This window comes from Archocentrus centrarchus, unplaced genomic scaffold (assembly GCF_007364275.1).
Source record: "Archocentrus centrarchus isolate MPI-CPG fArcCen1 unplaced genomic scaffold, fArcCen1 scaffold_45_ctg1, whole genome shotgun sequence".
NCBI classification, from domain to species: domain Eukaryota; kingdom Metazoa; phylum Chordata; class Actinopteri; order Cichliformes; family Cichlidae; genus Archocentrus; species Archocentrus centrarchus.
In genome coordinates, this window is record NW_022060271.1 from 1,651,177 (window position 1) to 1,674,579 (window position 23,403).

Consider the following 23,403-nt stretch of genomic DNA (forward strand, 5'->3'; position numbering starts at 1 on the left):
AGCAACTTTATTACTAACAAGGAAACGTAAACAAAAAGCAAAGATAATGCTACATAAAAACTACACTCAAGAATCCAAACAGGAAAAAACAGGTTGGCAAACTACAAGTTACTAAGAAGGCAGGACCATATATAAGGTCTATGTAGCAAAGAGACGGGCACAGGTAAAAGCCTACAAAGGTGAAGACAGTGAGGGCGGGGCATAAAAGAGGGAAACAAATCAAAAACAGAGTCTCATTCTCTGTTGGCTGATTGTTTGGTCAGTGTCTGTCTATGTGCTCTGATTGGTGGATTCCTACTGAGTGCATATATAGCCTTAACCTGAAAGGCTGGATGACTTTCACACCAGATGAGCACAGTGGATACATTTTAGCCACAGGGAAATCATATTTCCACACCAGACACATAAACAAAAGGTTTATGGATACAGTTATGAGTACAGACTCTCCTCCACCTCCTTTCACACTTTGACTGTAATTCATTCATAAAAAGAACCAAAACATGGTGATGTTCTAAATCACACACAGGGTTAGTTTAAGAACAAACTGAAGCTGCTGCTGTGGACTCCATAATGCTCACAAAGGTGTTTCACTCCAGGACAATAGAAGCTGTGAACCCACAGAATCCATACTAATCTAACTTTATTTATTCCTTCTGGAGAAGCTCAACAGCGCCCCCCAATGGAACAAGAAGTCCACAGAAGGAGAGCTCTACATTATATTAGAACTTCTCAGTGATTTCTTTTCTTTTACTGATCTTTTACTTTAATTGGGATGTTTTAGAGAGCAGCTAGTGGGCGGAGCCAGGAGAGCAGGTGTGTTCAAATATTCATGCTGTGTTTCTGACAGATGAAGTGCAGCTTAATGGAGCAGTGCTGGTCATTCAGGCTTCCATCATCATGAAGGTGAGCGCAGTCTTCAGTGCCAGGGCCTAGACCATGACCAGCCCAGTTATCAGGCTGCCCTGGGCGCCACCGCCTGGAAACACACACACACACACACACACACACACACACACACACACACACACACACACACACACACACACACACACACAAAGATGTTTCCTGACTTCATTCTTCTCATCTTTTCTGGACACACTAAGGCTTTGAGTATAAAACCAGCTTGGATAGGTTTCAGTAATATGAGATACAGAGTGGACAGGAACTGACCTGGACTCCACAGTGTATGGTGTCTGGTCCACCCACTCCCAGCTTCCAGTTCTCCAGTCAGACAAACCGATCCAAAAATACTCAGGGATGGTTCGATTGGTCACAAAGTCCTGGGCAGACAGAGTCACACATGCATCACTGATGCTTGATGATGGTGATGAGAAGCACTTAGGATATTTGATAGCTTGGTCAGAGGGTTTCATCTGCGGGCAGCATGAAAGTATGTAAAGTAAAGGGTGTACTGGTGACCCTGAACCCTCCCTTAGTTATGCTGCCATAGGCCTAGACTGCTGGGGGGGTTCCCATAATGCACTGTTTCTTTTTATTCACCTCTTTTTACTCCACTCTGTATTTAATCATTAGTTATTATTAATCTCAGGCTCTTCTACAGGGTGTCATTTGTCCTCTCAGCTCCAACCATATTTTCAAGCAGTTTGGTTTGTTATAAATGTCTCTAATGATAAAGTATTCTTATATGTAGGTTCTCAGTTCAAATAGTTTATCTTATGTTTATAGTCTTTCTGAAAGTGCTGTAACTAAGTTTAAGGATCTAATTCCTTCATTGTTATGCTCTTCAGTGCCAACACAGTACAGAGCAGCTACCTAAACTCTGCTCCCAGTGAGGTCGATTATCTCGTCAATAGTTTTACATCCTCACTGCGTATAACTTTGGATACTGTGGCTCCTCTGAAAAGGAAAGCTTCAAATCAGAAGTGCCTGACTCCGTGGTATAATTCACAAACGCACAGCTTAAAGCAGATAACCCGAAAGCTGGAGAGGGAATGGCGTCTCACTAAATTAGAAGATGCTCATTTAGCCTGGAAAAAGAGTTTGTTGCTCTATAAAAAAGCCCTCCGTAAACCTAGGACATCTTACTATTCATCATTAATTGAAGAAAATAAGAACAACCCCAGGTTTGTTTTCAGCACTGTAGCCAGGCTGACAAAGAGTCAGAGCTCTGTAGAGCCGAGTATTCCTTTCACTTTAACTAGTAGTGACTTCATGGATTTCTTTACAAATAAAATTTTAGACATTAGAGAAAAAATTATTCATAACCATCTCAAAGATTATTCTTCATGTTCGGCTGCTTTCAGCACTGCTGGTATTTGTTTAGACTCTTTTGCTCCCATTGATCTTTCAGAGTTAACTTCAATAGTTACTTCCTCCAAACCAGCAACATGTTTGTTAGATCCCATTCCTACTAGACTGTTCAAAGAAGTCTTTCCAATTATTGATGCTTCAATCTTAAAAATGATCAATCAGTCTTTATTAGTTGGCTATGTACCACAGACCTTCAAGGTGGCTGTAATTAAACCTCTACTTAAAAAGCCATCACTGACCCAGCTGTCTTAGCTAATTATAGGCCAATCTCCAACCTTCCTTTTCTCTCAAAGATTCTTGAAAGAGTAGTTGTAAAACAGCTAACTGATCATCTGCAGAGGAACGGTTTATTTGAAGAGTTTCAGTCAGGTTTCAGAATTCATCACAGTACAGAAACAGCATTAGTGAAGGTTACAAATGATCTTCTTAGAGCCTCTGACAGTGGACTCATCTCTGTTCTTGTCCTGTTGGACCTCAGTGCAGCTTTTGATACTGTTGACCATAACATTTTATTACAGAGATTAGAGCTTGCTATAGGTATTAAAGGTACTGCACTGCAGTGGTTTGAATCATATTTATCTCATAGACTCCAATTTATTCATGTAAATGGGGAGTCTTCTTCACACACTAAGGTTAATTATGGAGTTCCACAGGGTTCTGTGCTAGGACCAATTTTATTTACATTATACATGCTTCCCTTAGGCAGTATTATTAGAAAGCATTGCAACAATTTACATTGTTATGCAGATGATACTCAGCTTTACCTATCAATGAAGCCAGATGACACACATCAATTAGTTAAACTGCAGGAATGTCTTAAAGATATTAAGGCCTGGATGACCTCTAATTTCCTGCTTCTAAATTCATATAAAACTGAAATTCTTGTTCTCGGCCCCACAAATCTTAGAAACATGGTGTCTAACCAGATACTTACTCTGGATGGCATTACTTTGGCCTCCAGTAACACTGTGAGAAATCTTGGAGTCATTTTTGACCAGGATATGTCCTTCAATGAACATATTAAACAAATATGCAGGACCGCTTTTTTGCATTTGCGCAATATTTCTAAAATTAGAAACATCCTGTCTCAGAGTGATGCTATAAATGCTAATTCATGCATTTATTACTTCTAGGCTGGACTATTGTAATTCATTATTATCAGGCTGTCCTCAAAGCTCCCTGAAAAGCCTTCAGCTGATCCAAAATGCTGCAGCTACAGTACTGACAGGGACTAGAAAGAGAGAGCAGATTTCTCCCATATTGGCTTCTCTTCATTGGCTCCCTGTTAAATCTAGAATAGAATTTAAAATCCTTCTCCTCACATACAAGGTCTTGAATAATCAGGCACCATCTTATCTCAAAGACCTCATAGTACCATATCACCCCAATAGAGCACTTCACTCTCAGACTGCTGGCTTACTTGTGGTTCCTAGGATACTTAAGAGTAGAATGGGAGGCAGAGCCTTCAGCTTTCAGGCGCCTCTTCTGTGGAACCAGCTCCCAGCTTGGATTCGGGAGACAGACACCCTCTCTATTTTTAAGATTAGGCTTAAAACTTTCCTTTATGATAAAGCTTATAGTTAGGGCTGGATCAGGTGACCCTGAACCATCCCTTAGTTATGCTGCTATAGGCCTAGTCTGCTGGGGGGTTCACATAATGCACTGTTTCTTCTCATTCACCTTATTTACTTTGTTTATACTCCACTCTGCATTTAATCATTAATTGATATTAATCTCTGGCTCTCTTCCACAGCATGTCTTTCTCTCCCCTCAGCCCAACCGGTCACGGCAGATGACCCCCCCCTCCCTGAGCCTGGTTCTGCTGGAGGTTTCTTCCTGTTAAAGGGAGTTTTTCCTTCCCACTGTCAACAAGTGCTGCTCATAGGGGGTCGTTTTGACTGTTGGGTTTTCTCTGTATTATTGTAGGGTCTTTACCCACAATACAAAGCGCCTTGAGGCGACAGTTTGTTGTGATTTGGTGCTATATAAATAAAATTGAATTGAATTGAATTTAATAGCAGCTGTAATGGTTAAAATGTATCTGTCGATTGTGCAGCTGCTCTTTTTTGACATTCTCTGAGAAACAAGCAATTTAATCTCTTTTGCTTCATGATGCATTTTGTTAAAACTTATAATGTGATCATGACTGTGCAGCTCTGCTGGGTTCAAGTTACCTGTTACTGTGTTGGTGCCATCATCTTACAGAAGTATCACAAAATAAATGAAATCTCATTCAGTGACAGTTTCTGTTCAGCCTTTCATCTCAGAGTGGATCACCTGGACGTCTCTTTAGGCTGTTGAAGATGTTTGACCTCTTCACCTCTAAACAATGATGGGGAGTCCCTCTAGCCTCTAGTGAGGTGGTCAACTCATCTTTTTCCAGCTGAAGAAACTTCTGATGAGAGGTGAAACATCTTCAACAACCTAAAAAGAAGTCCAGTGACCTTCAACCCAGGAACCTCAGCCTAAGATAAGGTAAGACCTGTCTTACCCACTCCTTGTCAGCACGCAGAATGACCAGGTGAGCTTGCCGTGTTTCACACCGGTCTCTGGAGTCGTTCCAGGAGAGAGACCCACGGCTGAAGTAGTAACAGCTGGATTCAAAAGCAGTCCAATCTGGAGGACAGCAGCCTTCTGTAGATGAACCTGATGGATACAGAGGTGTGAATGTGGACCTGTAGATGTGTATGTTCCCTGTATGGTAAAATGTGAATGAACATACTGTTGTTGATACTTTTGAGGGAACATTTGATGGCAGTGATACTCCTGCTGAGAGAGTCTATGACCTCCAGCTGCTTCAGCACCTCCGACACTGAACACACAAACACCAGTTGGTATGATGAGGTATGAATTATCACCAGCATTGGAAACTACAGGGAGGCAGACAGACCTGAGGTCAGCTGGTTCTTGTTGCTCTCAACAGCAGACTTCAGCTGCTTCAGCACCTCCGACACTGAACACACAAACACCAGTTGGTATGATGAGGTAGGGCTGGGCAATATATCAATTTTTTAAAAATATTGATATATTTTCATACATGGTATCAAATGAGACAATATCATTTATATTGATATAGTGTAGGTCACATTAAAATCATACTTGTAGCTCCACCAGTTCACCTTTCTCTTCTCCCAGTTTGCCTCTGCACAGCTTCACCCGTTAATCATGCAGGAAGTGACTGCATGGCAGTGTTGCCAACTTAGTGACTTTGTTGCTAGATTTAGTGGTTTTTCAAACCCCGCTGGCAACTTTTTCCCCCCAAAGCGATTAGTGATAAATTTAGCAAGTTTTCCCAGTGAGGTCGGAGAGTTCTGGAAACCTGAAATCCTCCGCTGTCACCATGTTTTGTGTACATACAGCCTTCGTACTGCATCCGGTCGTACGCTTTGGCATCGCCCGGACCCCCAAGAGTCCCTGTCTGCAGGTAAGAGAGTGCCACCATACGCAATAGAAGTTGGTCTGTACTGTAAGTCACGTGACCTTAATAGAGGAAGTGGGTCTTTTTCGAGCCTCTAACTAGATGTACAGCTTTGTAAAGAATAAGTCAACCTTTGGCTATTTTTATTCTGGATCTTTTCTATTTACATTTTAATAGCACAGCAATAATTTATTTGAGGAGCATTATTATTTAAATATGCCAGTAGTTTATTTTTGAGTAATTTCCATGTACATCTACAGCTGAATGTCAATAAAAATGTCTGTGTGACATTTAGGACATGTAGCTTTGACTCTGAAGGGCCTTTCTGTTTATACCTTTGGGAAGAAAATATATCGAGATATATATCGTACATTGCCATTCAGCTAAAAAATATGGAGATATTACTCTTGGTCGATATCGCCCAGCCCTATGATGAGGTATGAATTATCACCAGCATTGGAAACTACAGGGAGGCAGACAGACCTGAGGTCAGCTGGTTCTTGTTGCTCTCAACAGCAAACAGCAGTTGCTTCACTTCTTTGGCTGTTTCTGGAAACCAAAGGATTTAGCATGTTAGTATTTTAGCAGTATTATGAACATCCATCCATTCGCTTCCGCACATCCTGTTAAGGGTCGCGGGGGGGCTGGAGCCTATTCAATTCAATTCAATTCAATTCAATTTTATTTATATAGCGCCAAATCACAACAAACTGTCGCCTCAAGGCGCTTTGTATTGTGGGTAAAGACCCTACAATAATACAGAGAAAACCCAACAGTCAAAACGACCCCCTATGAGCAAGCACTTGGCGACAGTGGGAAGGAAAAACTCCCTTTAACAGGAAGAAACCTCCATCAGAACCAGGCTCAGGGAGGGGCAGTCATCTGCCGCGACCGGTTGGGCTGAGGGGAGAGAAAGACATGCTGTGGAAGAGAGCCAGAGATTAATATCAATTAATGATTAAATGCAGAGTGGAGTATAAACAAAGTAAATAAGGTGAATGAGAAACAGTGCATTATGTGAACCCCCCCAGCAGACTAGGCCTATAACAGCATAACTAAGGGATGGTTCAGGGTCACCTGATCCAGCCCTAACTATAAGCTTGATCATAAAGGAAAGTTTTAAGCCTAATCTTAAAAATAGAGAGGGTGTCTGTCTCCCGAATCCAAGCTGGAAGCTGGTTCCACAGAAGAGGCGCCTGAAAGCTGAAGGCTCTGCCTCCCATTCTACTCTTAAGTATCCTAGGAACCACAAGTAAGCCAGCAGTCTGAGAGAGAAGTGCTCTATTGGGGTGATATGGTACTATGAGGTCTTTGAGATAAGATGGTGCCTGATTATTCAAGACCTTGTATGTGAGGAGAAGAATTTTAAATTCTATTCTAGATTTAACAGGGAGCCAATGAAGAGAAGCCAATATGGGAGAAATATGCTCTCTCTTTCTAGTCCCTGTCAGTACTCTAGCTGCAGCATTTTGGATCAGCTGAAGGCTTTTCAGGGAGCTTTTAGGACAGCCTGATAATAATGAATTACAATAATCCAGCCTAGAAGTAATAAATGCATGAATGAGCTTTTCAGCATCACTCTGAGAAAGGATGTTTCTAATTTTAGAAATATTGCGCAAATGCAAAAAAGCGGTCCTACATATTTGTTTAATATGTGCATTGAAGGACATATCCTGGTCAAAAATGACTCCAAGATTTCTCACAGTGTTACTGGAGGCCAAAGTAATGCCATCCAGAGTAAGTATCTGGTTAGACACCATGTTTCTAAGATTTGTGGGGCCGAGAACAAGAATTTCAGTTTTATCTGAATTTAGAAGCAGGAAATTAGAGGTCATCCAGGCCTTAATGTCTTTAAGACATTCCTGCAGTTTAACTAATTGATGTGTGTCATCTGGCTTCATTGATAGGTAAAGCTGAGTATCATCTGCATAACAATGAAAATTGATGCAGTGCTTTCTAATAATACTGCCTAAGGGAAGCATGTATAATGTAAATAAAATTGGTCCTAGCACAGAACCCTGTGGAACTCCATAATTAACCTTAGTGTGTGAAGAAGACTCCCCATTTACATGAATAAATTGGAGTCTATGAGATAAATATGATTCAAACCACTGCAGTGCAGTACCTTTAATACCTATAGCAAGCTCTAATCTCTGTAATAAAATGTTATGGTCAACAGTATCAAAAGCTGCACTGAGGTCCAACAGGACAAGAACAGAGATGAGTCCACTGTCAGAGGCTCTAAAAAGATCATTGGTAACCTTCACTAATGCTGTTTCTGTACTGTGATGAATTCTGAAACCTGACTGAAACTCTTCAAATAAACCGTTCCTCTGCAGATGATCAGTTAGCTGTTTTACAACTACTCTTTCAAGAATCTTTGAGAGAAAAGGAAGGTTGGAGATTGGCCTATAATTAGCTAAGACAGCTGGGTCAAGTGATGGCTTTTTAAGTAGAGGTTTAATTACAGCCACCTTGAAGGTCTGTGGTACATAGCCAACTAATAAAGACTGATTGATCATTTTTAAGATTGAAGCATCAATAATTGGAAAGACTTCTTTGAACAGTCTAGTAGGAATGGGATCTAACAAACATGTTGCTGGTTTGGAGGAAGTAACTATTGAAGTTAACTCTGAAAGATCAACGGGAGCAAAAGAGTCTAAACAAATACCAGCAGTGCTGAAAGCAGCCGAACATGAAGAATAATCTTTGAGATGGTTATGAATAATTTTTTCTCTAATGTCTAAAATTTTATTTGTAAAGAAATCCATGAAGTCACTACTAGTTAACGTGAAAGGAATACTCGGCTCTACAGAGCTCTGACTCTTTGTCAGCCTGGCTACAGTGCTGAAAAGAAACCTGGGGTTGTTCTTATTTTCTTCAATTAATGATGAATAGTAAGATCTCCTAGCTTTACGTAGGGCTTTTTTATAGAGCAACAAACTCTTTTTCCAGGCTAAATGAGCATCTTCTAATTTAGTGAGACGCCATTCCCTCTCCAGCTTTCGGGTTATCTGCTTTAAGCTGTGCGTTTGTGAATTATACCACGGAGTCAGGCACTTCTGATTTGAAGCTTTCCTTTTCAGAGGAGCCACAGTATCCAAAGTTATACGCAGTGAGGATGTAAAACTATTGACGAGATAATCGACCTCACTGGGAGCAGAGTTTAGGTAGCTGCACTGCACTGTGTTGGCACTGAAGAGCATAACAATGAAGGAATTAGATCCTTAAACTTAGTTACAGCACTTTCAGAAAGACTTCTACTGTAATAAAACTTATTCCCCACTGCTGTGTAATCCATTAAAGTAAATGTAAATGTTACTAAGAAATGATCAGACAGGAGGGGGCTTTCAGGGAATACTGTTAAGTCTTCAGTTTCTATGCCATATGTTAGGACAAGATCCAGAGTATGATTAAAGTGGTGGGTGGGCTCCTTTACATTTTCAGAGAAGCCAATTGAATCTAACAATAGATTAAATGCAGTGTTGAGGCTGTCATTCTCAGCATCTACATGGATGTTAAAATCACCCACTATAATTATTTTATCTGAACTGAGCACTAAATCAGATAAAAAGTCTGAGAAATCAGACAGAAACTCTGAGTAAGGACCAGGTGGACGATAGATAATAACAAATAAAACAGGTTTTTGATTTTCCCAATTAGGATGGACAAGACTAAGAGTCAGGCTTTCAAAAGAATGAAAACTTTGTCTGGGTCTTTGATTAATTAATAAGCTGGATTTGAAGATTGCAGCTAATCCTCCTCCTCGACCTGTGCTTCGAGCATTCTGACAGTTACTGTGACTCGGGGGTGTTGATTCATTTAAACTAACATATTCATCCTGCTGTAACCAGGTTTCTGTAAGGCAGAATAAATCAATACATTGATCAATTATTAAATCATTTACTAATAGGGACTTGGAAGAGAGAGACCTAATGTTTAACAATCCACATTTAATTGTTTTATTCTTTGGTGCAGTTGATGAAGCTGTATTATTTATTGTTTTTGAATTTTTATGCTTAATAGTTTTTTGCTGATTTTAGCTTTGGTTTTTGGTGGTCTGGGAGCAGGCACCGACTCTATGGGGATGGGGTTTTGGGGGCATGGCAGGAGGGGAGAAGCGGCAGAGAGGCGTGTAAGACTGCAACTCTGCTTCCTGGTCTCAACCCTGGGTAGTCAGTTTTTAGGAGGGTTAATAAATTTGGCCAGATTTCTAGAAATGAGAGCTGCTCCATCCAAAGTGGGATGGATGCCGTCTCTCCTAACAAGACCAGGTTTTCCCCAGAAACTTTGCCAATTATCTATGAAGCCCACGTCGTTTTTTGGACACCACTCAGACAGCCAGCGATTCAAGGAGAACATGCGGCTAAACATGTCGCTCCTGGTCTGATTGGGGAGGGGCCCAGAGAAAACTACAGAGTCCGACATCGTTTTTGCAAAGTTACACACCGAGTCAATATTAATTTTAGTGACCTCCGATTGGCGTAACCGGGTGTCATTACTGCCAACGTGAATAACGATCTTACCAAATCTACGATTAGCCTTAGCCAGCAGTTTCAAATTTCCATGAATGTTGCCTGCTCTGGCCCCTGGAAGACATTTGACTATCCCAGCTGTCATAGGGCGACAGGCAGGGTACACCCTGAACAGGTCGCCAGCCTGTTGCAGGGCCAACACGGAGTGACAGACAACCTTTCACACTAACATTCACGCACTCAGTCACACCTATGGGCAATTTAGATTAGCCAATTAACCTAACCCCAGTAAGTGCATGTCTTTGGAATGTGGGAGGAAACCGGAGTACCCAGAGGAAACCCACGCAAGCACAGGGAGAACATGCAAACTCCACACAGAGAGAGGGAGAGGCCTGGGCCAAGGTTGAATCGAACCCAGGCCTTCCAGATGGTATTTTAACTGTGAGGCAGCAGTGCTAACCACTGCACCACCGTGCTGCCCAGTATTACGAACAGTTATACAATAATTTGTTGATAGATAAAAACTTATAATACCTGTAAAACCAGCAAAGCATCCGGAAAGATTGGCATCTCCTATCCCTTCTAATCCCATTGTACATTCTGTATAATGACAAATTAGGCATTCTATTCTATTCCATTCTATTCTATTCTATTCTATTCTATTCATCTTTGAAAATTAAAAGCAATAAAATAGATACAGAACTCCTCCCCTTTGATTAAATGTTACCAGAACAGAAACAATATAAACCTGTCTCTACTTTTAGCTCTAAACAGCTGCTGTGTTTGACTAAAATTTGTACAAACTTTTTTTAGTGTGCTTGCAGTTATCTACCAAAACCTGTCCTTGTTTCATTCACTTTTTGATGGTAACTAATAGGTGTGTTACCTTGGGTGTGCTGCAGTGAGGGATCTAGTGATCTGATGATGTCACTCAGGTTGGAAACGCTCTGCTCCACAGATAACAGATGATTTGACATGTCTGAACAAACAGAAATTAAAACTTTTAATAAACGAGAGTTCAAATGTGATGGAGCGCCACGGTCACTGATGAGCAGCAGACATGGAGAGGTGTCCACTAGCATTCACACATTTCACAGAAAACTTTTGTCTGATGAAGACTTGTGTCAAGTCAGGTTTTCAAGATGACGCCAGTGTCTGTGGAATGCCTTCTGTCTCTACGAACTGTGGTCGTTTTCCTGCTGTTTTGGTTGCTTATTACACTGAACGTCAGCGCTCTACTGGTTTATAATTGCCAAACACTCCTAAATATATATCAGTCATGCGTATGTTGGGAACATTTCAGTCAAGATGGGCAGAGGACCTTCTACCTTCCACCTCCTTTGGGTATACCGGCTTACCTCTGCCATTTTCCGGTTCTGTCTGCACACAGAAGGCACAGACATCGTGGGAAATGCAGCGGCAGGTTGATCAAACTTAAAACCAGTTTGGCGTGCTCTCCTGTCACTTTCTCTGGAGATACTGGGTCCGCTTCTCTTCGTTTTATTTCATGGTGCTTCCTGGATCTGATTGCCTCCTCTCTGGTTCCTGTGGTCGGCTCAGATGAGGAGCAACCGACAGGTCTCTCCTTTCCCTACCTCTGAGGCCATGGGGTGAACCTACACAATCTGCGGCCTCTCGCTCAGGCCCGACAGTCGGCTAATGCTCCGGCTCCTGTCACGATGGCGCTGGTAAATGCTAGATTGCTAGCCAACAAGATAAGATAGTGTTTATTTGTCACATGCACAGTTATACACAGTACAATGCACAGTGAAATGTATTAAAGCTCTATCGCCCAACGTGGGGCTCGAACCCACGACCCTGAGATTAAGAGTCTCATGCTCTGCCGCCTGAGCTAGCCGGGCGTGGGCTAACCTTTATCTTGAGAGATTTCTTTACTTCCCACAGACTGGACTTTCTCTGTGTTACTGAGACATGGATGACTGTTGGTGAGTCCAGTGCTTTCTGTGAACTTTTGCTACCTGACGGCACTTATTTTAATTCTCCGAGGACGTCAGGATGCGGTGGAGGCACAGCGACTGTTTACAAAGAATGATATAAGTGTAAACAGGTCAATCTGACGACATCTTATTCCAGCCTCGAAATGAACTTTGCTCTGCCTCCCCAGTGTTGTGCGCTGTTGTATACAGACTACCCAAGTGTAACAAAGATTTCATTGGTGACTTTGCTGACTTCTTGGCAGAAATAATGCCAAACTATGATCGGATTTTAATAGTTGGTGATTTTAATATTCATGTATGCTGTCCCTTGAAGCCATTGGCCAATGATTTCCTACATCTTATTGACTCTTTTAATTTTGTACAGTCTGTGTCAGGTACAACAGAATAAGGTGGGCACACTCTCGACCTTGTTTTAACATATGGTTTTACTGTCTCTAACTTAGAGGTTTGTGATGCTGCCTTTTCTGACAATATGCCCGTTGTTTTTGACATGCCTTTATTTTGTCATATGGTGAAATCTCGCACTGCTACACAGTGCTGTTGTGTTTTTATTTCCTCCACTGCCGCTCAGTTCTCCGCAGCCTTTAAAGCTGTGATCAGCCCTTCTGAGTCTCTCGGCTTTAATTCAGATGTTGAGGCATTTACCTCTCGATTCAACTCGACCTGCCAGACTGTCTTAGATACCGTGGCTCCGCTGAAAACTAGATTTTCCAAACCTCGATCTGAGCCTTGGATGAATGATGTTACGCACACTGCCAGGCACAATTGCAGGAGAGCTGAGTGAAAGTGGAAGGAGGACAGGTTAGTTTAGTTAGTTCTCCTTCTTATGACCCCTTTATCTCTGTGACATGCCCGGCTGTTTTTGACCAGTTTGAGCCTGTCACTCTGTCGTCTCTGAGAGATATCATTGGTCATATAAGGACTGCTGGTTCTCCAAATGACCCCATTCCACCTCGTCTTTTTAAAGAGGTCCTTCCCACCTTAGCACCATATGTACTTAATATTATTAATGTGAGCTTAGCTAATGGTACAGTGCCTGCCAACTTTAAGAAGACAGTAGTGTCCCCACTGCTTAAAAAACCTGGTTTAGACTCCTCTAAACTTTTCAAGTTTAGGCTGATATCCAAACTTCCTTTTCTTTATAAAATTTAAGAGAAAGTTGTCTACTGCCAGCTGAGCTCATTTTTAAATAATCATGACACCCTGGAGGTGTTCCAGTCTGGTTTTAAATCCCGTCACAGTACTGAGTCAGCACTGTTGTTGGTTTTTACTGACATTCTTTTATCCACTGATTCTGGTCACTGTGTTGCTTTGGTCCTGTTGGATCTAACAGCGGCCTTTGACACAGTGGACCATCAGTTCCTCCTGTCTCATCTGGAAAACTGGGTGGGCATTAAGAGTGCTGTTTTAGATTGGTTCAGGTCCTGCCTTTCAGAGAGAAGCTTTTGTGTCCATATTGGAGCTGCTGAATCCTGTGCAGCGTCCCTTACATGTGGGGTGCCTCAAGGCTCTGTACTTGACCCTCTTCTTTTCTCTCTTTAGCTACTTCCAATGGGATTAATTTTTAGGAGACATGACATTGCATTCCACTTTTTATGCTGATGATTGTCAAATTTATATGTCACTGAAGCAGCAAAATGCATATTCTGCAAACCACCTTTTAGAGTGCATTGGAGATATTAAGGCATGGCTGTCCACAAATTTTCTGCACCTGAATGAAAAAAAGACTGAGGTCATGTTGTTTGGGCCTAGTGACACCTCCAAAATTAATGTTGATCTGGGTCCTATGAGTCAACATCTGACAGTGACCGCAACAAACCTGGGTGTAAAACTGGACAGTGACCTTAAACTTGATGCTCAAATTAAGTCAGTAGTCAAATCCAGCTTTTATCAATTAAGACAACTGGCCAAGGTGAAGCGATTTCTTTCACGACACCAATTTGAGATTTGAATCCAAGCTTTTATCACTACTTGCTTACACTATTGCAATGCACTTTATGTTCGGCTGAACCAGACACTACTCACCTGACTACAGATGGTGCAAAATGCTGCTGCTTGACTTTTAGTTGGTGTTAAAAAATGTGAACACATTACACCGATTTTAGCCTCACTTCACTGGCTCCCAGTTCATTTTAGGACCGATTTTGAAATTCTTTTATTTGTTTTTAAATGTCTTCATGGCCTTGCCCCACCATATCTGTCTGACATACACCCCTTCACACTCACTCAGGTGAGCTGATCTGTCCCTGTTGGTAATCCCAAAGACAAAGAGGAAGATAAGAGGTGACCGTGCTTTTTCAGTCGCTGCCCCAAAACTGTGGAATGATCTCCCTCTGCACATCAGGCAGGCTGACTCACTCTCTGCTTTTGAATGCTCTATTAAAACACATTTCTTCTCTTTGGCTTTTAACTCAGCCAGAGATGTTGGTCCTTATTGTTTATTGTTTTAATTGTGGTTTTACTTTTTTATATATGTATTTTAAATCTGTTTGCTCTTACTTGTGTACAGCACTTTGGCCAATGGCATTGATTTTAAAGTGCTTTATAAATTTTTTTTTTTTTTTTTTTTTTTTTTTTTTTTTTAGCCTGTCATGTCTGGCATCTTTCACAATCGGAATGATGATCCGAATGCACTGATGTACCAAACATATTTGCTTTGACAAGAACAGCTCTATATGTTTTCTATAGGCTCTTCTTGTTAATGTTTGCAATTTTATTTTTATTTATTTATCTTTTTGTTTAGTTATTCATGCCAAGTCTGACAGGCAACAAGGAAGGGGCAAGAACAAGAGGTGGGGGGGAGAAAAGGGGGGGGAGAAAAGGAAGAAAGGAGATAGAAAAAAAATAAAAAAAATAAAAAAATAAAAGGGGTTGATATACTCACACACACACACACACACACACACATCCATACACACACCCATATGCACCTACATATACACACACACACACACACACACACACAAGTTTATTGTTTGTGGTAATGTGTGTGTATGCGCCTTTGTCATGCAATGTATTCGATAATGAGGGCGAAAAACTGCAACCATGCCCCCCGCGATCCAGAGGCAGATAGGGAAGGATGTGATGTTAAACTGAGTGGGAGGAGGGGAGGGGCCAGGATAAATATGACCGGGAGGCAGAGGTCTTGCTCCAGCCTCTGACGGGGACGGTCGCATTCTATCTCTCTCCCTGCCCTCCCTATCTTTCCTGCTTGCTGCTTGCTGTGAGAGCGTCTCTTGCACACTGTTCGAATAAGAATAAGATTGAGAGCAATATGGATTTGGCAAACTGGGCCTTCAAGACCATGGATCGAATTTTTTCCACTATGAGATCTGGGAAAGGGGAGCCTGCGTGTCCGAGTGGAACAGACCCGGTTGGATACGTCATCGACTCTTGGAGCTCGTGGAGACCTGTGTGCTTCTCGGCCCTCGAGGTGGAAGACGTGGAAGACGCTTACATATTTGGCTATCTGGTAGCGGTATCTTTTCTGTTTGGGCTTGGAGGATACCTGATTTACCGTGAAATCAAGAAAACCTGGACGGCAGTTCGACATCTGCAGAGGCTGCCGACCCAGGTGGATGGGCTGACCAGAATGGTACAGACTCAGACTCAAAGCCTGATGAACCTGAGCCGTAGACTTGGGGAGTAGCAGGTGAGAGGGGTTCGATCTGGAGATAAGGTACGGTTCTGCTCAGTGAGGACGGTAACTAATGAATTTGGATTATTGGATTTATTGAATGGTTTCCCAGTGAGACTGAAGGCTGTTGAAAAAACAAGCAGCCTGTTCCAAAACAACACCTGCATTATCAGAATTCGGCTCCCTAGCCGGCCTTGGCTGGCAATCATATCTCTCCAGAACTATGTGTGAAGGCCGCTATCCCCCTCAGCCCTCTCTGTGATTTGTGAAGCTGGATCTGGTGTACCAAGGCTGCTGATGAACTTCCATCACTATCAGCAAACTGTTTGCCTGGGAGCTGGCATCTGGGCTCCACAATGCCCCCACCCTCTCGTCTCCGTCTGCATCCCCTCCTGACCCTGACCCTACCCACCATACTGCTATCCCGGCTTTATATGTGCAATATGCTTTTTGCTGAGGTGTTTTTTGTAACCTCGTAAGGTGTTCTTTATGAACACAGTATGAGATGATTTTTTTGAACCTAACTATCCCAATGTATCTCTTTCTGTCTCTCTGCTAAAGGTAGCGCCGTTGAGAAACGGTTGCATGACCTCAGACATCTGTCCCCCCCTGTCTGTGTTATGTTTTTGTTTTGGATGGATGTTCTGTTAACTGCAATTTCCCCATTTGTGGGACTAATAAAGGCATTCTTGATCTTGATCTTGAGGACTACCCCCCCGGAGGAAGAGAGCCAGCTAGCTACTGGCTCACTAGGCACCCCAGTTCCCTACACCCCCCCGCAGCCCAGGGAAGGCAGGTCCAGGGCCTGAAGTGACCGCACCCCCAGGACGCCACCGTACTCCAGGCCGGCACCCACTGCCCCCACTGCAAACAGGACACAACACACACCCCACATGCATACAAAGGACAACAAATATCGCACACACACACACACGCACGTACGCACACATACACACGCACGCACACACGCGCACACACACACAGACACACACCCCCACATACATACTCACACATACACACACACGCACACAGTGGTCCTGAGTCAGAACCAACCGGCCCCGTGTGGGGCAACTGCTGCTCCCTCACCTGAGCGCCCCACCACCCCATGGGGGAGGGCACCCAGAATCCCGGAATGCCAGCCAGACACCCCGACACAGCCAACCCACCCCACACGGCAGCGCGCCCAAGGGGGCACAGACCCCTCCAGCGCAGGGAGGGGCCCAGCCAGGAAACGGGCAACCCCGGGCACCAGGGCCCCGACCCCCGCACCCCGGCCCCCACAGAGGAAGCCGGCCACCCGGACGGGGCCAGCACCGCCACCACGGGACCCCGAGCCCCACAAGTGCTTTATAAATAAAGTTGAGTTGAGTTGAGTTCATTTATGCCGGCAGCTAGAGATCGCTGTTATCATTGTGGTAGGTTGCTAGGGAAGTGTAAGAGTAAGAACGTCTAGGTTCCATGCTGTTGGGATACAGATTCCCCCCAAAAAATAAAAAAAATAAAAAATTTTTATTAAATGTTATCAGAACAGAAACAGTATAAACCTTTGCCTCTACTTTTAACTCTAAACAACTGCCCTGTTTGACTAAAATTTGTACAACCATTTTTAGTGTGCTTGCAGTTATCTACCAAAACCTGTCCAGGCTTCATTCATTTTGATGTTAACTAATAGGTGCGTTACCTTGGGCATGCTGCGGTGAGGTATCTATCGATTTGATGATGTCACTCAGGATAGAAATTTTCTGCTCCACAGATAACAGCTGATTTGACATGTCTAAACAAATAGAAATTGAACTTTTAATAAGCAGACAGTTCAAATGTGACGGAGCACCGCAGTCACTGATGGGCAGCAGACATGGAGGCTTGTCCACTAACATTCACACATTTCACACAGCTAGAGATCTCCGCTATCATTGTGATAGGTTGCTACGGAAGTGTAAGAGCAAGAACGTCTACATTGCGTGCTACAGAAGCCTACAGTGAGTGTCCTTTTTCTTTTGCTCTCAACAGCAAACTGCAGCTGCTTCACTTCTTTGGCTGTTTCTGGAAACAAAAGGATTTAGCATGTTAGTATTTTAGCAGTAGCATTTTGGCTACTGTGATGACACTTGAAATGATAAAATTTTGTTCATCCATCCATTACCCCACTCAGGGTTATGGTGGGGTCAGCTTTAAGCTGTCTGTTTTAATAAACAGACAGCTTAAAGTTTGATCAAATTCTGTCTTTTGTAATTACTGTTGTCTGTGAAGCCACCAAACGTTGGGCCTCACAACTGCCTGGAAACAGTAGTCCCCATATTTACCATAAAAAAGAATGTGTGTGTGTTTTATCCATACACATAAACAAAGACTGTTAGTTGTGAAATCTTAATTTTGTGATTCCAGAAAGTTCATGTGCATTTTCAGTGGAAAAAAAACATTGTCTCACTCATTTAAGTGACAAAATCAACTTTCTGTGATTTCCTTATCTGGATGATTGTTCGTGCATCAAAACTTAACACTGGGACTTTTTACTCTATTTACTCAAATTACAAATAAAGTAACATAACCTTTGTTGTCTAAACTGAATATCTTGTAGTAGGACTTTATTTTCTCCATTAGGATTAGCATCCAGTAGCATCACAAGTAGTAATTTTAATTTTCAAGGAAAAGTGTATAAATTAGCCTTAGCTAAATCTTGCTGTAACTATAATGCTGCTAACCCTAATTACCAGTCATTCTTTAAACCTTCATTATGAATTTATAGCTACTCTGTTACAGTGATTTAGCTACTGGCTTATTTTCCATTATGTTCATGGTTAAACAAACAATCATAAACCAGTGTAAAATATTTAAGCCTTGTTAGCACTGTGATCATCCTCAGGAGAAGCACAGCTCTCAAGGCTTTTGATTTTCTCTCCCACAGGTGTATTACCTTGAGCCTTCTGCACTGAGGTTTGCAGTGACTGGATGTCACTCTGGTTGGATAATCTCTGCTCCAAAGACTGCAGGTGATTTGACATTTTTATACCTGAAAAAAGAGACAGCAGCACCCTCAGATAAATATAATAATGTGTAGTACCTTATACGTAATATACCCTAAATGATATATCTTAAGTAATCTTATTATATTTTAAAAACTTGGTATATACTCAATATAAGGAAGCTTAATATAATACCATAAAATAAAGCAGAATAAAAGTAACATAATAATGTTGTGGAAAACAAGCACATCACATGCCAAATGACAAACTAATAATTACAACACCAACTGCACCCTGACTCTTTCTTGCTAGAATATTGAATAGACGAATAATAATAATAATAATAGCCACAAACAATACCAATGTTAACATTGTATCCACTATGATAAGATTTAATACATCATCAAAAACTATCTTCAGGTACCCCTACAAGCTGAGTGTAAGTTGGCTTTAACTTATTTTTATTGACTCCACTTTATTTAGCTTTATGTGCAGTCTGTTTTTTATTTTTCCTGTTTTCTATAAACAAAAATGCAAACATCAATATGGAATATTAGGTCCGGAAAAACAGGTCTGGTGGCCCCAAAGCAGTAGTCCCCACATTGTACATAAACAAGAATGCATGTGCATACTTACAGGTTGCTCCCAGCAGTATGATCAGAATCAGCAGGATCACAGCTGTCAGAGCAGGAAATAACCAGCGTCTGAACCTAGAGGCAGGTGAGCGGGGTGTGGGTGGAGTCTCTGACAAATAGAATTTAATAAATCAGAAAGGTTTTCCTAAAACAAAGATCTCACCAACTCAGTCACAAACAGATACCTTTGATGCAGAGGGCACTTTCACCCTCCTCGTCCTTCACATAACAGTAGTCGGCCATCATCATCTGCTGGTTCTGTTTACTGGACAATAAAACCAGAGTAATGCTGAATGAACAACATGTTTGGTCTTAATAATCATCATAAAAGCAAAATATGGTCTGAAAAAATAAAATAATCAACAAATAAATTATGTTGGAAAAATAAACCACATTTGGCCCCACTCTTTGAGGGTCTGTAACAATTCATACTATACTCATACTAATATTCATACTATGAAGGTTTGACTTTAATATTTTATAAAGTTAGCTGCTGTACAAAAACAAATATGTTAAAGTAAACAAATATGTTAAATTAAGTCTACATTGAATGGTCCTCACCTCTTCTCTGTGTCTGGAGAATGAGCCAAGAAGAAGAAACTGCCCTCTGTTTTATGTCTGAACATTAATATTTATGTTGTCTGTCCCAGTGTTCAGTCAGCTCCACCCCACCCTGATTATCAGCTCTCTGCTGCGCATGCTTTTTATTCTGATTCCTGTGAATTCACGTGAGAAACATATTTTTGCTCAACTGGTACTTCCCTAAATCACCCAAAGCCCAAACTTCAACTCAAAATAAGCATCATTACTCACCTCAAACACAGAGCTCAACCTAAGGCTGAGCTCTGTGTCCTAATCAGGGGTTGGCTACTTTTTCAAATTAAATTTACTTTCCTTAAAACAACAAAAACAGACATTTATAAGTGAAACAATAAACAGATCATTCACATACAGTACAGACAAAGACAAATCAAAGCTTTTTGTTTTGGATCGCTTGGAACCCCAGCTGAGTGGGTACTAAGAAATCACCTGGTACCACGTACTAGCACCTAATGGAAAACCCTACAAACCGAGCCGAGTCGAGTCAAGTTAAACTGAGTAGGTACTAGTGGAGATGGGTGAGCGCCTTGAGGCGCCTTGAGGCGACTGTTTGTTGTGATTTGGAGCTATGTAAATAAAATTGAATTGAATTGAATTGAATTGAATTGAATTAAATACGAGCAGGAAGATCAGGATCAGAAAACAATGATGGCTCTACTCAAAGGTGGAGCCCTGTCTGACCCACCTAACCTAGAACTGAGAGTGGAAAACAGCAGAGTCCAAAGACACAAGCAGACCAGTGCCAATCATGACAGCATGCTGCTGAGTCTGTGCTGGGAGACACAGCAAACCTTCTGGTAGTGATGGGTAAATGATGCTTTTGTGAAGCACTCAACCAGCCAAATGATTTGTGTTCATTACTCAAAGTGTCAGTTATAAACCAGTCAGGTGACTCATTCTGGGAATGAAGCAGCTGCTGGTTTGGACATCATGTCACATGACCCCAAAGTGAGCTTTGAAGCAGTGGTTCTGAGGATTTGTAACCCCAGGCTTCGAAGCACGAAACAAAGATTCACTGACACACTGCCATCACTGTCTTCTGCCAATGGCACATATTGATGTGCCATCCTGGAGAAGCTGGACTACCTGTGCAGCCTCTGTAGGGTCCAAGTATGGTCTCATGCTCCCAGCAGTGACTCTGACCGTAGCCAAATGCACAACTAGTGAAAACCAGTCAGAAAAGATGAGGAGGGGAAAATGTGAGTGTCCTCCACCTGTAAACCCTTCCTGTTTGGGGGTGTCTCATTGTTGCCCCTCTAGTGCACCTGTTGGTAATTTGATGAACACCAAAGCAGCTGAAACTGATGAACACCCCCCCCCCCCAACCCCCCAATAGTTGCTGACCACATCAGGATCACAGAGGTTTACTGACTGATGTTGAACTCTGATTATAAACTGCTCCTGTACATACACACAATTGAGAAAATTTTGCCTAAATAAATATTTGGAGCAACAAAACCTTCATAAAAGTTCATAATGAAGGTGACAGCATATACTATGAAATGGTGTATCATAAAAGAGCATATCAGCATCTCTAACACATGTAAAAGCTGCTTTCAGCTCATTCAGAATGACAAAACTTTCCTCTCGGAGGTCTGTACAAAACAGGGCACAAAAACATAACAGGAAGTGCTGACTGTAGATAATCCACCCATGTTAGCAGGAAACATTCAGCTTACTCAGCAGGGGTGAACTCAGAGTAAACGCTGAGGCTCATTTTTCAGTTAAAATTCAGTCAAATTTTTCATTTTTAGAGAAGGTCTCAAAGTTCTGTGATCTTAAGAGATTTAATTAAATATTTGACAGGTTGGCATGCACAGAGCATTAGTTAGAGTTCAGGAGAAGAGGTCAGAGGTCACACTTTAAAGAGACTGTACAGGACTAGATGTAATTTTTGTTGTTTAGATGTTAAGTGAAATATAAAAGTCTGGGAACATAATTTCTTCATCATATAAACCAACTAAATATCTTTGAGCTCACACAGCAGCAGTGAGTTTTCTTTCTCCTTTAAGTAGCTTTAAGATGACACCCAAAATATTTTCATCAAACTGCTCCCCTGGGTGTAAAAAAACAAGAGCACATTTTAATGACTTTGTATACAGCTGGATATATTTATGTCACGGTTTGGTACTGAGGACTGAAGCAGACGCAGGGTGGCGGGTTTAGTGCAAGGTTTATTTACAGTGAATCAAAAGCACAGAGCAGGCAGGCCAGGCACAGGGGGGAGAACGGGACTCCGGAGGCAAAGGTGGAGAAAGGAGCTTCGGGTGCGGTGTGGCGGACAAGCAGAGAGGTGGACACAGAGGAGAGGGATCCGGTGGTGAGCTTCCGAGGAGAGCTCTGCTCGACGGGCAAAATCTGAATACAAGAAAAACACAGGTAAGTTACGGGGTTTAACGCAAGGAGCTGTGCACATCAAGGAGCCGAAACTAACTGTTTCACAGTCAACGATCCAGAAACAAATGACAGCTTACTGCCAGTATCGCAGGAGGATGAGCTGATCGGCAACAGGTGTGGAGATTGCTGCTCCAAAAGCCGGCCCACGAGGGAGGAGACCTCCCCACAACTCCAGAGGGACGCGCCATGTTCATGTAAATGGGGAGTCTTCTTCACACACTAAGGTTAATTATGGAGTTCCACAGGGTTCTGTGCTAGGACCAATTCTATTTACATTATACATGCTTCCCTTTTTCTCTATCACGTGTGTCAGACTCAAGGCCTGCGGGCCACTTCCAGCCCACGATCTAATTTTATGTGGCCAGCGAGATGATTTCATATAGTTATTATTAATAGCCCACGGGTAAATGTGCTCCCACCACTTATACTAAAAATCCCACAATGCACTGCAGCAGCTGCCGGCAGGCCAACAACTGTGCGCTAACCCGTTTTCCGTGCTGCTGATTGATCAGTGATCAGCGGATAAAACATCGGTCAGCACTTTTTACAGTGACATTTAAGCTGCCTGACTCCCCAAAAAGGACCAAAGGAAAAGTGGAAAACAGGGATTTTCCAAACAGGTGGGAGGCAGAGGACCTGAACGCTGACATCAGAGGTAAACCATCTGTCTCTTTTCCTCACTTGCGCTGTGGGGGAAAGAGCGGATTGGTGGGACAGATACGGAGAAGATGAAGAGGAGACCTGCACAGGTGAGCTGACAGTGCATCACTGCGTCACACAGCAGGAAACGCTGCAGTGAAGTCCTGAAGACAGAACACATCATAAACACCGAAACACAGACAGGAAACTTTATAAGAGGCAGTTTCAGTCTTTTCTGGAGTAAATAGTTTCTGAATCTGGTGACGTGCCTTATTACACAGCTGCGATGAGCTGCCTGAGGAAATCTGTCAGTTCATAGAAAGTGAAGGAAACGGCACCAAACAATCGCACAAACCAAACCACAATAGTGTGATTATCACCAGATTGTTCTGGTGGCTTCAGCTGATGTA

The 23,403-nt window shown here is 42.3% G+C and overlaps 1 protein-coding gene and 1 non-coding gene across 3 annotated transcripts; both read right to left on the bottom strand.

Annotated features, from left to right (window-relative positions):
- LOC115777259 (asialoglycoprotein receptor 1-like) lies at positions 1-20,051 on the bottom strand. Of its 2 annotated transcripts, none has more exons than XM_030725101.1 (12): positions 19,919-20,051; positions 19,543-19,622; positions 19,359-19,466; positions 18,674-18,769; positions 17,441-17,533; positions 11,051-11,143; positions 6,173-6,238; positions 5,162-5,224; positions 5,006-5,083; positions 4,763-4,917; positions 1,171-1,280; positions 1-976 (listed from the first exon to the last, which is right to left on the bottom strand). In XM_030725101.1, the coding sequence occupies exons 1-12, from the start codon at positions 19,981-19,983 to the stop codon at positions 820-822; spliced, it is 1,164 nt and encodes a 387-aa protein (XP_030580961.1). In that variant the 5' UTR covers positions 19,984-20,051; the 3' UTR covers positions 1-819. The 2 variants fall into 2 exon arrangements, with proteins under 2 accessions (XP_030580961.1, XP_030580960.1); XM_030725100.1 differs by having other exon boundaries at positions 4,994-5,083.
- On the bottom strand, positions 11,954-12,026 carry trnak-cuu (transfer RNA lysine (anticodon CUU)). The gene has a single exon. It is a non-coding gene; the product is annotated as a tRNA-Lys (tRNA).
- Positions 20,052-23,403: the final 3,352 nt, after the last annotated feature.

Coding starts and splice junctions, on each gene's coding strand:
- LOC115777259 (XM_030725100.1), bottom strand. CDS start 19,983: ATGTTCAGACATAAAACAGAGGGCAGTTTCTTCTTCTTGGCTCATTCT. Junction 5,084..5,161: donor CAAGAACCAGCTGACCTCAG/GTCTGTCTGCCT, acceptor TTGTGTGTTCAG/TGTCGGAGGTGCTGAAGCAG. Junction 977..1,170: donor CCATACACTGTGGAGTCCAG/GTCAGTTCCTGT, acceptor GTGTGTTTCCAG/GCGGTGGCGCCCAGGGCAGC.